Source organism: Urocampus carinirostris, chromosome 16 (genome assembly GCF_059441175.1).
Source record: "Urocampus carinirostris isolate Australia breed hairy pipefish chromosome 16, RoL_Ucar_1.0, whole genome shotgun sequence".
Taxonomy (NCBI): Eukaryota; Metazoa; Chordata; class Actinopteri; order Syngnathiformes; family Syngnathidae; genus Urocampus; species Urocampus carinirostris.
Window position 1 is genome coordinate 15,501,737 of NC_142364.1, and position 16,114 is coordinate 15,517,850.

The 16,114-nt window shown below is 41.0% G+C and overlaps 1 protein-coding gene and 1 pseudogene across 1 annotated transcript in view; one reads left to right on the forward strand and one right to left on the reverse strand.

Moving 5' to 3' along the window:
- LOC148350383 (kinesin-like protein KIF2A) overlaps positions 1-16,114 on the reverse strand; it is a 34,881-nt gene extending 18,767 nt beyond the window's left edge. Inside the window, exons 1-9 of the mRNA XM_088355977.1 lie at positions 15,916-16,114; positions 11,581-11,675; positions 11,402-11,521; positions 11,280-11,334; positions 7,212-7,358; positions 5,071-5,171; positions 1,785-1,880; positions 507-561; positions 270-432 (exon numbers count right to left, since the gene is read on the reverse strand). Of these exons, the coding sequence (XP_088212103.1) occupies positions 270-432; positions 507-561; positions 1,785-1,880; positions 5,071-5,171; positions 7,212-7,358; positions 11,280-11,334; positions 11,402-11,521; positions 11,581-11,675; positions 15,916-15,976 (893 nt within the window). The 5' untranslated portion in view covers positions 15,977-16,114. The remainder of the gene's footprint in view (positions 1-269; positions 433-506; positions 562-1,784; positions 1,881-5,070; positions 5,172-7,211; positions 7,359-11,279; positions 11,335-11,401; positions 11,522-11,580; positions 11,676-15,915) is intronic.
- On the forward strand, positions 7,481-7,646 carry LOC148350385 (U2 spliceosomal RNA; annotated as a pseudogene).

A 16,114-nucleotide genomic window follows, 5' to 3' on the forward strand; every position in this document is an offset into this window, starting at 1 on the left:
CAACATTAAAATTCACGCATTTTCAAGGATGAATCCTGGAGATTATACTCATGTAGAGATTGCATAATCTGTTGGAAAACGTGTCAGGCGACAATAGTCGACAATGGAATTCATTGTCAGCGAGTCATATCATCGATTTTTGTCGACAGCGTCGTTGCACCCATAGCTAAAAATGATCAGTTCGACTTTAACTAACTAGGAGACGTCAATTTATTTTTAGCGCGGACCAAAATCTCGGACAAATTCGACGAACAAACCCGACGGCGCACCTGTACACCATCTCGTTGGTGGAGTTCTCGTCAAAGGCGTAGTCGAAGCGGAAGGTCTGGTTCTCCAGGTAGCGCGTCAGGTCCACTTTTTGCTTGGGCTCGTGGACCATCACCACGTCTTTGCTGGGGATGGTGATCACGTCGAGATCTTTGACCGACAATTCTGGGAGGACGGACACGTGGATCACGCATGGGTTGCGGTGCCGAGCGGGAGGGTAGCTTAAGGTCGCTGCGTACCTTTTTTGTTGAGGGGACGTGCACGCACGCAAACGCATATTCGATGTTCCTCGATCTGCAGATGAAGCAAATGAATTGCATCAATTAGGCCTGGGCGATTTTGACCAAAAATAATATCTCTCTCTCTTTTTTTAAATTAACCCCCAAAAAAAGAAGAAAAGGCTGGAGAGGGATGGGTGCTGACAGGTTGTTCTTGCCCAAGACACACCACAGGAGGTAATGCCCCTACCACCCTCACGGTAAACCAGAATTATGTTGGTATTTAACCGCATATCTTTAAAAATACAGTGGAACCTCGGTTTTCGAACGCCTCTCAGTTCGAACAAATGGGAGTCCGACAAAATATTTCGAGAAATTCTTGTTTCGCTGTTCGGTCAAAAAAATCGGAGTTCGAACGCCGGTGAGTGCGTACGCTAGGGTGCGATGCTGAGCGGCGTACGGGTGTAGTTATTGCGTGCGGACGTGCTTCGTTTTGCTTTCGCTTTTAATATAGGTGTACGAAGTGTTTTAGCCCCTAATTATGCCTCCGAAGAAAGTCAGTGCAAGCAGCAAAGTTGCTACAGGTAAAAAAAGAAAAGTAGTGCGTACAAATATTGCATTTAAGAATGAAATAATAGCACCACCGTCCACCTGCGCCTTCTGCTGACCACCACAAAAGTAAGAAATCCTATTCAGAATTATTTTCTTTATCCTTTTTTTTTATTTTTACACGTTCATCTTAGCGTAATGTTTCGTACGGAAGATTACGATAACGCAAACGTACGATTAGCCTGGGTTAGCTTTAAGTTTACGTTAAACATTCAGTAAACATTCAGGGTGTTGGAACAGAGCCCAACATTGAGGGTGTTGGAACGGAGCCCCCTTTCCAATGAACCGCTCACCACTTGTTGTGGAGACCCGGGTGCTAAATGACTTGTAAACGACCTGATTTTTTTACTTTTACACGTTCATGTTAGCGTAATCTTTTGGACGGAAGATTACGATAACGCGAAAGTACGATTAGCCTGGGTTAGCTTTAAGTTTACGTTAAACATTCAAGGTAAACATTCAGGGTGTTGGAACGGATTAAAACGATTTACATTATTTTTAATGGGAAAAATGATTTCGGTGATCGAACAAATCGGTTTTCGAACAGGGTTCTTGAACGGATTATGGTCGAGAACCGAGGTTCCACTGTATCAAGATTTGGGTATCACGATCGCTCTGAAAACATGTAGTATCGGACATCCCCAATTCATATATGTAAAAATGATTTTACAAAAAGTATAAATTCCATACCAAGTCATTGGAGGTCAACGGCCGGTAGTCCAGACTGGCCCTGAAGTCTCGGATCATGCACATGATCTCGTAATTTGGCAAGTTGACGTCCACTTCCTGTGTCCAACAATTCAAAACGTCACATTTTGAGTTATGTATCCGTGTGTGTGTTAGTAACAGGGCTGCAACTAACGACTATTTTAATAGTCAACTAGTCACCAGCTATTAAAACTATTAATAGAATAATCAGATAATTATTGTTTTATTAAATTTAGCACGATGTTGATTGTTATGTGTTATGTGGGAAATGATGAATACAAGATCATAGGTATTGAACGTACTGCCGATTCGTACAAATATAAAAGAAAGTGGCCTATCCATTAAACAATTACGCACAGTACTCTGTCATTAGATACATAAACCCATAAATAAACCTTTGTCCCTTTTTTAAGGACAGGCAAATAAATAACAGATTCAAATAAACATTTTCATCTCTGTAAACCAAGAACAGGCTTATTAGCAACAGTAGAACAGGAAAATAAACAAATATGGTAAGCATTTTGATGTACAATCAGTACTTAATAATTCATTAAAATTCAAGTCATGTTTATTTGTATAGCCCTGGTGTAGAGTATTCAACGTTTGGACAGAATTCCGTTTCGCAATGTCAATCACATATATATGTTATCTGACTGATACTGGTGGAATGTGAGGTTGGGGATGAGGCATTAGCTTGCATTTGCGGATCAAAAGTTGCTGTGACAACTCCACCACAGGGGGTCCGCCTTTCCCAGGAGACCGGAACCCAGAGCTGGTACAAATAACACTTGCATTGGCAGTCTGAATTTGGCCAGCAACAAGGGAAGAGGGCATATCCTAACAAGAACTGAACCAAAACCCTGGTAGGTCCTGACCAAGTCTCAGCTCAACAAGCAGCCAGAGAACCTTGCCAAGTCAGCAGCCAAGCTTGATTAAGCTAGCGGCCAGAACCGGTAGGACAAAGCCAGTGACCTCAGAGAAGCCTCAACCGACCAGCAGTAAACCTCTGCTTCAAAACCCTGCATTCTGTGGTCCTTGTCCCAACCGGGTCCAAAACCTACCAGGATTCCTCATCGCATCAAGGACATAAAGACTGGGCCGTCATCTTCATCTAAGCGGAACTTCTCAGAACATCTCGTTGTTGCTAGGTATTGGTATTGATGTGACGTTAAAGGGGGAATTCTATCAAAATACAATATTGTAATAATCAAGCCAACGTTGTTGTCTATTCAAATGGTGCCAGTTTAAATTCTCAACTTCTAGTTTGTTTTTGTTTTATTTTCTTATTATTGTTTTGTGTTCTATTCAAGCTTCTTCAGTAGATGATGAGTAAAATAAAAGTCAGTAAATCCAAGAGTGTGTGTGTCTTGATTAAAGTATATTGTGTTTGTGTAGCCACCCTTTAGAATAACTAAACAAAGTTTTTTATCCATTCTGACAAGCATCTAAAAACGTATGTGGTGCTCCAGAAAGGCCAGAGGAGTTTTTGAAAAGAATAAACTCAACTTTTTAATTCAATTGGTCAATAAATTGTTTGTTAGAATACTTGTTTTACCACCCATATTCACTACATTATTAATTACAAGATGTCTCAAAGGACCGCACAGGTTACAAGTTTAAATCCAAACAGTTTTTAACAACTGACAGTGGTCGATTTTATGTTATAACAACTGACATTTGTGTTTCTGACTGAATTCATTTATTTATGAATATTTTTTTGAAATGAAAATGAAATGAAATGATCTGCATTTTATATAGCGCTTTTCAAGTCAATGACTTCCCAAAGCGCTTTACAATGTGCTCCACATTTCCCAATAGCGGCCTTGCAGCCATGTAAGGCGCTAACCTGCTTATTGGGGGTTTTAGGGGTTCAGTGTCTTACCCAAGGACACTTCGACATGTAACACGGACGAGCCGGGATTCGAACTGGGATCCCTTGATCCCAAGACGAGCGCTCTACCTCCTGAGCTATTGCCGCCCCTAATGAAATGATCTGCATTTATATAGCGCTTTTCAAGTCAATGACTTCCCAAAGCGCTTTACAATGTGCTCCACATTTCCCAATAGCGGCCCTGCAGCCATGTAAGGCGCTAACCTGCTTATTGGGGGTATTAGGGGTTCGGTGTCTTACCCAAGGACACCTCGACATGTAACACGGGCGAGACGGGATTCGAACTGGGATCCCTTGATCCAAAGACGAACGCTCTACCACCTGAGCTACTGCCGCCCTTTTTCACTCACAGTCTGCCATAAATCTCAAGCTCTCTTTTATAATGAAATATACACATAAAAAATGTACAATGCATGGCATGAAAACCGCATCGGCTTGAATGTTACTTGAATTTTACTGAGGCGAGTCAGACTCTGTTTTGTTTAACTGTTGGACACGCTCTTTAAATGTTCGTGCATTACCAAGATAAGCATCTTCTCATCTTTTAATTTGCCGTATCCAGGCTATAAGGGCTGGGCGTATCCAGGCTATAATGCTCCCAAACTTTTGAAATTTCGGTACTAGTACTTGATATTGATACTGTCAAATCTGAACAATTTGGCTAAAGGAGACAATATTGTCATGAACCAGAACAGGATCAGGACCCAAACGTGTGACGTTTCTCACACAAGCCTTTTATTTTATAGGAAATGGGGAGTCATGCACGTTAGGCAGCAGTCTGGCGTGAAATGATAGGAAGCCAGAGGCCGACGAGATCGATACCAATTGCCCGAGTAGATATCGGACGGATGGGGTCGATACCGGACAGGATGGGACAGACGGAATTGATAATGAAACAGGATACCGAAAATAAACAGGACAAACTAGACGGGAACGAAAACTGGAGAGAATAATGAACAGGACAAAAATAGACGGGAACGAAACTGGAAACCGATACTAAACAGGACAAAAATAAACGGGAATAATACCAGACAGGGAATACCAACAGGAAACAGGACTGAGTCAAAACCCACGTCTTGCGGGGCAGAGGTTCGTTGACGGACTGACAAAGGAAAAATGAGAGCTTTAAGCCCTAAATCTGTCAATGTCAATGAGCCGCAGCTGGCGCCACACGGGTGGGGCCAATTGGGCGCCATGGCAGCTGTGACAATTATTGCGCATAAGCGACTTTCAATAAAGATTATATTGCTGTAGAGATTCCTTAATCTGGTGGAAAAACGTGTGTAGGTACAATTACCGACAATGGAATTCATTGGCCACTATTCCTATTATCAAATTTTGTTGACTAATCGTTGCAGCCCTTGTTTGTAATCTCACCTGTGCTCGCTTCTCTCTGAGTTCCTGCTGTTGAAGTCGACGCTTCTCGCGTTTTTCCTGTAACTTCTCCACTTCCTTCACGCAGTTGGACTTCCTTCGAGCTGCAAAACACAAAACGGAACAATGGACGTGGTGTTCTGCAGTTGAATAATAGATCAATGTCTCTCGCCTGGGGTGGATGAAAATAAATGCGTACACTACCTTTCAAAAGTTTGGGGTCACCAAGACAACTTTGTCTTTTCCATGAAAAAGTCTTACTTTTATTTATCATATCAGTTGTCTGATGTCTGTGTTCTTATACCCAATATTATGCACAATGTCTGACCATTTCTTTTTTCTGCACTATGATGTCTATGTTTGCACCAATGCATATTCTGACTATTTTTTTGCACTATGATGACTTTGCACCAAATGCAATATTGCACAACCCTTACGATACCAAGGGTATCACGATAACACTGTATGTAACATCCCACATGCCGACATTTCTTGTGTAAATACCATGTAAATTATAACTATAGCCTTATCCCCCTTGTTTTGTTTTATAACCTTATCTTCTCTGTTCCCTTATCTTCTTGGCTCATACCTCACTGTGAATGTGTAAAACTGGAGTGTCATGCCCAATTTCGTTGTCACAATATGTTAACCCATTTTGTAACAATGACAATAAAGGTATATTCTATTCTATTCTTCTTCTTCTATTCTATTAATCTCTATTTGTTGGCCAGTCGCAGTCTTTTTACTGCCATTCCGCCTTGAAGGCCATTATTCTCCGAAGGAAGTAGTACACACTGTTGTAGGAGATCTTTGGTTTCTTGGCAATTCATTTCTTAGAACAAGGACTGGCGAGTTTCACACGAATGTTCTTCTTGACGTTTTGAATGTTTAATCACACCCACAAACGTGAAGATCCAGTTACTCGACTAGCTCAAAAGAAGGTCAGTTGTATAGCTTCTCTAACCAGCTATACTGTTTTCAGCTCTGCGAAAATCATTGCACAAGGCTTTTCTAATTAAGCATTATCCTTTTAACGCAATCAACAAACACAATGTACAGGGTTCGTACACCTTTTTCATGGCCATTAAGCACTTTTGGGCCAATGTTTAGATTTTCCAGTACCTTCAAAGGAAGAAACCTAGCGCCGATCAAAAGAACGTTTTTTTTTGTTGACTCTGACTAAATTAAAGTAATTATCTTGCTGCTAGGACATTCTTTGTGCTATTTTGAGATGTTCCTATCTTTTTGTGCCAATGGGCTGCTATAAACTGACATGAAATCTGTCATTCTGCTTCAACAATCCACGCGCAACTTGGCTACATCACACTTGTTTACAAACACAGGTGTTGGGAAATATTGGAGTTCAATATGAAGGACAAAAAAAGTGCAGCGTGTATAAAAAGCAAAAGAATAGCCACATTTTAATGATATTGATGGCTCTGATACAGAGTTCATTTGATCTTCCAATTTTAGGGACGGCTGATCTTTTTTTTTGTTTGTTTACTTATTTTAATTTATATTTCTTCGTGTGTTTTCCAACAGGATACGTGTCTGAATTGGTTAAAACAGGATTGCGAAAAGTTATTTTTTTTTTCTAAGTTATTATTTATAGAATTTTATTGTTTTGCATTTTAATGGCCTCTGAGTTGTTGTTTGACCTGTGTGCTCAGTGAGCCGAGCCAAAAGAGCCGGTTATTGATAAAAGAGCCGTGATTCCCATGACTAGACTGCACCTGTCCCTTGGATGCAATCAGTAAGGGGGAAGTGACATCTCGATAAGAAGAATGCAGCCACCATTGGCGTCATTTTTACACACACTCGTTTTATTTTTCTTCATTTATTGCATGGTCTATCGAGTCCGACTGCCAGCAAACATGGCACTGGCAACCATTTCAAGCATTTTCAAGCACTGCAACCAAAATTCAAGAATTTTCCTGACATTGAAAAATCATTGAAAAAAAAAACAGTGCTTTTCTTTCACCAAAAAAGGACATTTCTAAATGACCCCAGACTTTTGAGCGGTATGTATGTGTTAGGACTTGTTTGTATCAAAGGCCCTTTTGATGAGGTCTGGTCCAGCTGCCTCATGACATCATCATGCTCAAACGTGTATTTGTGCGTATCTGTGCATTTGTGTGTGTTACCATTCTGCTGCTGGATCAGCGATTGGTTGGCCGCGGCTGCTGCTGCTGCTGCTGCTGCCAGGGGCTGTGTGGTGATAGACGGGGGAGGAGGCTCAACAGGCTGGCTGTGCTGGCTCGGACGAGCTCGGGTGGTTCCCACCGCTGCCGCTGAGGAGTCAAAAAAGCTGCGTTTAAAATGTTAGCTACAAAGATAGGCCGAGGCTTTTAATATACAGTAGACCCCTGGGATACAAGATTCATCATTAGAATTGGATGATTTCATAAAATTTTTCACTCCACAACTGTTATTTAAGGTCTATTATTGAACTGTGGTTTTTAAACTGTGCACTTTATGTTCAGTTGATTTTTGCAATTGGGAGATGGAATAAGAGCTTGCTCTGTCCCCTCTACGCATCGGCCCGGTATTGCAGTACCTCCGGGAATGCAGTACCTCCGGGAACGGTGCATTCGCACTGATCGCTGCTTGGCCCTGTGGCTAGAACCTTGACTCAGCCTTTGTTTTTCAATTAATTTTGGTTACGTTTCGATGGGGTTTCATGCACTAGTGACAGTCTTATTGTCCACTTGATATCAGTGTTGTCCCATATTTCGGCATTTCCTAGACTCAAAACAAGCATGTTTATTGTGCCTATTTTTATTACAATAATGAAACAAAGTTCCCTACAATAATCAATTAATGGGATTGAAATATAATTATAATAATTATAGTTCATTGATCCCTTAATAGCATGGGTCGTCGGGGCACCAATGAAGACGCAACTCTGGACAGCATTGACGGTTACTGGCCTGTTTTGGGGTCGTGATAAAGTTGGCACAAGTCCATTCCTTATGCAAAATTTTGCAGCTAATGTAATCCCACTGCACAGACCACAGATCATTGCAAACCACAGACTATTATTGCGCCATCCCCTGATCTAAAACCTACATGAGGGCAAGGAAAAACTCAAAAACCTCAACATGAGGAAAATGAAGAAACCTTGAGAAGGGATCGCACATGAGGTAATCCCTGTTGTTGTTCAACTGAGTACTTTATGCTCACTCTGCAGTACCTCCGGGAACGGTGCATTCGCACTGATCGCTGCTTGGCCCTGTGGCTAGAACCTTGACTCAGCCTCTTGGCTGAGAGCAAGTGTCTCGGCCTCTTGGCTTTGTTGTCTATTATGATTTGACCGATAAAGGATAACGGATAATTGATAATGAATATAGAACAATAAACCTCTACAAAACTTGAGAAGACAGAGCTATGCCCTTGCACAATAGTATTGCCCTTTACACATTGGTTAACTGCTGTTAAAAGTGTCGATAAAAATTGTTCAGACCTCATATTGTTAGAATATGATATAAAGAAATTGTGAATGTATTTAATTGCTGTTAAAAGGGTCAATAAAAACGTATATTGTTGGGATATGATATAATGAAATTGTGTTAAACATGTCGGAAAAAATTGTTAAAACGTCATATTGTCAGGTATAACGAAATTGTGTATATGCTTAATGCTGTTAAAATTGTCGAGAAAAATTGTTCAAACCTCACATTGTTTATTTGCTGTTAATAGTGTCAATAAAATTGTTCAAACCAAACAAAAAAACAACAAAAACATGGTGCCAGAAAACATCCAACAATTATTCATTCGGAAAAAGGGAAATTATAACTTGAGGGGCTGTAGTAAATTCAAATTCCCAAAGGTGAGAACAACCAGGAAAAGTATGTGTGTGTCTGTGTTTGGAGTCAAACTTTGGAATAATTTACAAGATGAGATCAAACAATGTGCAGCTATTCATGTGTTGAAATTTAAATACAAAAAAGCATTATTGGCGAAATACAGGGATGAAGAAAATGGGATAGGAGTGAGAATGGAAATACTGCGTTCAAAACTATGGGTAACTTTGTTGTTATTGTTGCTATTATTATATCATAACTGTTATTGTAATACCATTATTATTTTCATTGTAGTTATTATCATTGGTGCCGCAGTGATGTTTGGTAACTAGAGGGATGTGTATTACGAAGATAAGTGTATAAAATATGTGATTTTTGTAATTATTCTAATTATTGATATCTGACCTATGTAATAAGTATATCCATGAGATTTTGTTATATTAGACACAAGAGGAGAAGAGGATTTGTAAAATGTATTTAATAGGGAAGATAAAGGGGTAGGGGAAATAAGTATCTGCTTCTGACTACCCCTTTTCGAACATGTTATGGAACATTATTTTGTTTTTGACTCATTGTTTTTGTTTTGTTCAAAATAAATTTTCATTCATTCATCTGTCCTGAGGTGGGGATCGGAACTTGAAATTGCTTAATAGTGGGGGATAGAAGCATTCAGCAATTAGCTAATGCGAACCCTTGGCATGCAGAAAAAAATATTAAAATAACAAAATATTTTTTGTGAGTACTAATTTACATGTAATATAGGTCTATATGTCTAATTAACGTTATATATAAATATACATGTAAAAGGGGGAACGAAATTGTATTCACCTTTTGTATGACTTGACTAGAGTTGGTCAAGTGGAGTAGCGGATGGATGCAGAGGGGGGAAAGAGACTGCGAAGGCGGATCAAAATCAGTCTTATCTTAAAACTTCCACCGACAGTTATGGACTTGCAACTTAGCATGGTAGCAAACCGTGTGCCTTCTAATATTTTGATATTAGCAAACCCGCTCAACCGTTCTGCGGTGATAGCCGAATCAAGTACAAGTGCATGCCTCCTTTCCATAGTTTTCCTTTTAAGATCACCGCAAGCCGGGATACAACAGTAATCCTTCCTGACCTGGGGATCGCAAGGTGAAATTGCCGTATCGCAGGGGAAAAAAACCTACAGTACTCTCCTCCTTGTTTTTAAAAATGGTCCAGATCGTTAATTAGTTATGCCCGTATTCATTAACCAGGGTGATGTCTCGATTTCATGGCTATCACGTTTTTGTTTATCCCCTTTAAAATCACTGCAAACCTTGGGACCCTTAGTAAATAAATACAATACAAAAATATAATACTGTATAGCTGGCTTGCAAAGTCCTTCCGAAGCGCACGAGATTCTGAACTGAATGTAGAAAGGGAAAGGCATTGTGGGAGGTAGTTTAGACAATAGTATTTCTCTCTTTTCATAAACTAACATATTATATGACGTCAATCAATAGCAGATAGGCATCTTAGAGGCTTAGTTTGAAATGCCTATGATAAATAGTTTGTTGTTGGTGTCTTATAATGGGGAAAATCTTCCACACAGTTGAGTGAAAACATCGTAAGGTGGGCACGCCGTATCCATGGGGGTCTACTGCACCGTACAACTTGTTAGCCTCTGACTCTACTCCTCCTGGTGGACTCCATCCTGGGCCGGGAACCGCCGATCCAGAAAGATTGTCTTCCCGCGTAGAACAGGTACCTCTTTTCCTTTGGTGATTTATTTATTTATTTATTTTGCTATCCAGTAAACCCTAGGTGTGCGTTTTGCATTCTGATTGACATTTAAAAATATAACAAAATTGTACTTAAAAATAGCAATATTGACTCTTAATTTGTTATTTTTGATTTTTAGTGTGTGATAAATCTGTTGTATAATAAAAAACTGGAAACAGCTGGCACAAAAAAATGTAGAAATAAGAGGCTCAACAATATGTATCTGCGAATGTGCCTAATTTTGCAGTTTGTGCAATTAAAATATTATATATTGGTGATGCCGGATTAAAAATCAAATTTATTTTAAGCCTTCCAATTGCAAATACTGTCATGCATTTAATCACCACCTTTTCTTTTAATAAGGATTATCGATTGGTTACGGCAGTACAATTTAGCGAGGATAGCGTTTCATGTGCCGCCTTCGTATTTCTTAAAAATTGTTTTCATGATTGGCAAATGTAATATCACCCAGAGTCAAGGTTTCTTAATTTCCTCATGTAGAAGTTGAGTTTTTCCTTTCCCTCATGTCAGTTTTAGATCAGGGGATGGTGCAATAATAGTCTATAGTCTGTACAGCCCTTTGAGACTTCTTGTGATTAAGGGCTATACAAATAAACATGACTTGACTTGATGCTGTTGCCAAGTACGTCGATGAGGTGTACCTCTGTTCTCCCGGGGGGCGTTCTCAGGTTTTGGTATCGCGGTCGCTCGACGGGTCTAATAAATACAATGAAAATAACGAGGTCAAATAGAAAGAGAAAGTCAAGTTAAATATGAGGCGGACCTTGGGCACTTTGCTAGGCTTGGCCGCATTAGAAGAAGGAAGAGGAGTGTCCGGACTAGGAGGTACGTCCTCCTCAGGGGCCAGGTCCGGGTTCAGCGCAAAGACGCTCTCCAGGTCGATCTACGTGGAAATGTACGATGATTACCACTTGAGATTGTCTTCCCGCGTAGAACAGCTACCTCTTTTCCTTTGGTGTCTCCATTCTCGATCCACTCCACCGTCACGCTTTCGTTGTCCTCGTGCAGCGATGTGACCATTGCCTGGTGGATCCGGCCTGGATTTTATTCAAACACATGATGTAGCACATACTAGAACAAGAATTACATGAGGAAAGAAATATAATATGGGGATCAGGGTTTACCCTAGAAAGAGTGGTAAGCCAGGTGGGCCACCAAGCTTATAAAACACTGGGGGGGAAACCTTAGAGACTACTGAGAGTTAAAACAATAATAACAACATCGCAATATTTCAAAACTAAAATGGCCAAAACGTCACTGTTACTAAATGTTGGATTAAAGAAACTAAAGGATTTAGCGGCCGCAATATTTGCACTGGCATAGTTTATGAGCTCTCTGATCTTCTTTCAGGAGTAGTTGCGTTGTTTCCTTTATATAAAAGCTCTATTAAAGACTCACTAATGAATGAGTTAAATGCTACCCTGGCTAGTGTCCTGGATTCCGTGGCGCCCCTACGGCTTAAATCACGACTTAAAAGACACACGCCTTGGTTTAATGATGAAACTAAATCGCTTAAACAAGACTTCAGGAAATCTGAAAGAAAATGGCGCACTACCAAGCTTGAGGTTTTCCATCAAACATGTGATTTTAAGGTTCTGTTGGTAGTATAAAAAATCATGCATGGACTTGCTCCCTCATATCTTTCAGATTTAATTTCCCCCTATGTTCCGGTCCGGAGCCTTCGCTCTGAAAATGCTAGTCTACTAGCAATCCCAAGAGTCAAGAAGAGATCAGCAGGTTCGAGAGCGTTCGCCATTCGGGCCCCGGTGCTGTGGAATGCTCTTCCCGCTGCAACCTCAGTGGAAATGTTTAAATCTAGATTTAAAACACACTTCTATTCTATAGCATATGAGTAACCTGTATTTTATGTTGACAATATCTGTGTATGATTTGCCCTCATGTAGGTTTTAGATCAGGGGATGGTGTCATAATAGTCTGTGGTTTCCAATAATCTGTGGTCTGTGCAGCCCTTTGAGACTCTTTGTGATTAGGGGCTATACAGATAAACATAACTTGACTTGACTATTAAAATCAATGTTAAGGTTCCATTTGTGCAGTTCTATCACCCCTTGATTCAATTTTAGCTTAGTCTGGCAATGGTAGGACCCAAAACCCTTGTAACATTTTTCAACATTTTAACATTTTCAACTCACAAAGTCATTTTTTTCTATTCCTATCTGTCAAGTGAAGATAAACAAGCCAGCCCTTTTTTTCATGGCCAAATTCAAGCACTTTTTAAGGACTTTCAAAGACAATTTTCCAATTTCTTCAGTAACATTAAATAGAGATATTTTGTGTGATCATGAATTTTCCAGAACCACAGATATATCTTTGATTTACAGATGCAATTTTTAATCTTGCGTGTGCATATATCAAGACATGATTTTTAAATCTGGAGTAAATGGCGACAAATCTCTCCCCATATAGGTGTTGGGGTCAAGAACCAGATCAGGACCCAAATGCGTGACGTTTCTCACACAAGCCTTTTATTTTACGGGAAATGGGGAGCCATGCACGTTAGGCAGCAGTCTGGCGTGGAATGATAGGAAGCCAGAGGCAGACGAGATCGATATAAATTGCCCGAGCAAAAATCGGACAGATGGGGTTGATACTGGACAGGACAGGACAGACAGGATTGGTATCAAAACAGGATATCGAAATTAAACAGGACAAACTAGACGGGAAAGAAACTGGAAACCGATATTAAACAGGACAAAATAAACGGGAACCATACCGAACAAGGAAATATCAACAGGAAACAGGACCGAGTCGAAACCCACGTATTGCAGGGCAAAGGTTCATTGACGGACTGACCAAGGAAGAGTGAGAGCACTGAGCTTAAATAGATGGAAAGCCAATCTGTCAACGAGCCGCAGCTCGCGCCACATGGGCGGGCCAATTGGGCGCCATGGCAACAGTGATAGTTGGGTGTATATGACAGTAATATGTAGCTTACATTTTCAGTTGCAGGAAGTTCTTCCCATTAAAATTTTGCACTGGGAAACACCTTGATTCTTTGCATGGCCCATAATTGATAAATAATCTTTTCACTAACCAATATTTCTTGGTTGTCCTTTTTATTTCATTTTCTATTTTATGTCATACTTTAATCTTTGATTATTTGATATTTTATTGTTATTGTTTATTGATGCAACATCCGTTGCAGCCTGGTCATCCTGGAAGGGGAATACTTCATGTGCGGTCCCTTTTCAAGGTTTCTTCATTTTCCTCATGTTGAGGTTTTTGAGTTTTTCCTTGCCCTCATGTAGGTTGCAGATCATGGGATGGTGTAAAAATAGTCTGTGGTCTGCAATAAACTGTGGTCTGTGGAGCCCTTTGAGACTCCTTGTGATTAAGGGCTATACAGATAAACATGCCTTGACTTGGTGCTCTGTTAAGGCTTAGCATTAACCTGCCCTCTTGGGGGGGACCCGTAGGGGGCGATGACGCTTCATAGGACAATACTATACAAACCTGTACCAACTGCTTTTAATCATGAGGGAAAAAGAAATGCAATGGCAAAGTGAATCACCAGAAAGCAGTGTCAGCGTCATTTTTAAGCAAACATTGACCCCAACACTGCTTATTTTGTGATATATATATTTTTTATTATGGAGTGGTGCTATGCAGGGGCGATTTTAGGTTCAGAGCTTTGGGGGTGCTGAGCTCCGAGAGTGTCTGGCTGATTAAATTTTTTTCTTTCATTTCTCTTAAAGTGATATAACATGTAAAATTCGATTATAATAACAATTTAAATGGTAAATGGACTGCATTTATATAGCGCTTTTTCAAGTCAATGAAGACCTCCCAAAGCGCTTTACACTTACCCATTCACAAAATACTTTGATAAAAGCTTGTTTTAAAACCAGCTCGGTGGCTATGGGTTAGGGCGCCCACCTTGAGACTGGGAGGTTGCTGGTTCAAGCCTCGGCCGGGTCATACCTAAGACAACATTGGTACTCATTGCCTCCTGGCTTGGCGGTCGGCATTAGGGGTTGGAATTGGGGGGTTTGGTCACCTAAGGACTCCCAACACATCAGTTGGGTTGGGCGAGGGGGCTGGGAATCCCCTCCTCTGTATCGATTTCCCAGAAAGAGTCAGAAAAAGACTCTAGACTCTTTATATATATACATATTATATTGTTTTAAAATGCCGTTTTTATCAACCGAATGTTTGTCTTAAGGCTGTTTTTATCAATGAATGTAAGTTTTAAGGCGGTTTAATTAGTGAAATTTTCCTATTTTTAATTGAATTATGGCACTCTTGGGCTTCCATAATAACATAGTCTTACTTGTAGTACACCTGAGCCTCCACAGACTTTGCCGCTAGGCCGCAAGTGAGCCAAGTGAAAGGGAAACGGTGAGTGGGGCGAGGAATCAAATGGACTAAACCATTAGAAGGCAGTAAAGTGCATTTAGTTTTATGGTTCGTTTTTTTTATATTCTAGCTAAGGTTTTCCATTATATTTAAGCTACTTAAATATAGGTGGCAGTAGCTCAGGAGTTAGAGGGCTCGTCTTGGATCAAGGGATCCCAGTTCGAATCCCGGCTCGTCCGTGTTACATGTCGAAGTGTCCTTGGGTAAGACACTGAACTCCTAATACCCCCAATAAGCAGGTTAGCGCCTTACATGGCTGCAAGGCCGGTATTGGGAAATGTGGAGCACATTGTAAAGCGCTTTGGGAAGTCATTGACTTGAAAAGCGCTATAGAAATGCAGATCGTTTCATTTCATTTTACTTTATGAAGTAAACGAGAGTCTTACAATTGCTATAATTTTGGTGGTGTTTGGCTTGAATTTGGGGGTGCTCCAGCACCTCGACAAACGGGCTGGTTACGCCCATGGTGCTATGACAGAAATTGACACGAGTAAAAACTTTGGGTGGCCTTTCATATTCGAAATGCTGGACCCGTCGACAGGGTGTGGCAAAAAAAAATAGGACCACCAGCCGAGAATGACACATATTAAACCGAATAAACAGAATTGGTCTTATGGAAGCCTTTTTGAACACTATCCCGCCCTCCTCCCTCGCCAACGGCGGATGCTGAGCGCGCATGACGCCGCTCATCCGACGCCGGTGGCCGGGTAGGGAGAACCACGAGATGGAGGGGAGGACCACGGAGGAGGGGGGGTAAGTGACATCCCTGCCGGGTATTCGAAGCGTCTGGACGGCGTTAGCTCGCCTTTTACCTCGGCGGGGAAAGAAACCGACGACGACGGCGGCGGCAGCGGTCAGGGCAGCCTTTGCTAGGCGCTAAATCCATCCGGTTGTACGTACCGTCACTCCGCTTTATCTCCACGTAAATGCCCACGAAGATTTTCCCGTTGACGGCGGCCATCGCCCCCTTCTCCGTCAGCTCGTTTCCCTTTTTTGTTTATTAATTCTATTGAATTTATTTGAATTGGAATTTTAGTGGAGCCAGTGCGTGCCAAGTTGTGTTGGCCGCTGGTCACCAGGCAGACAGGGAGGGGCGCCA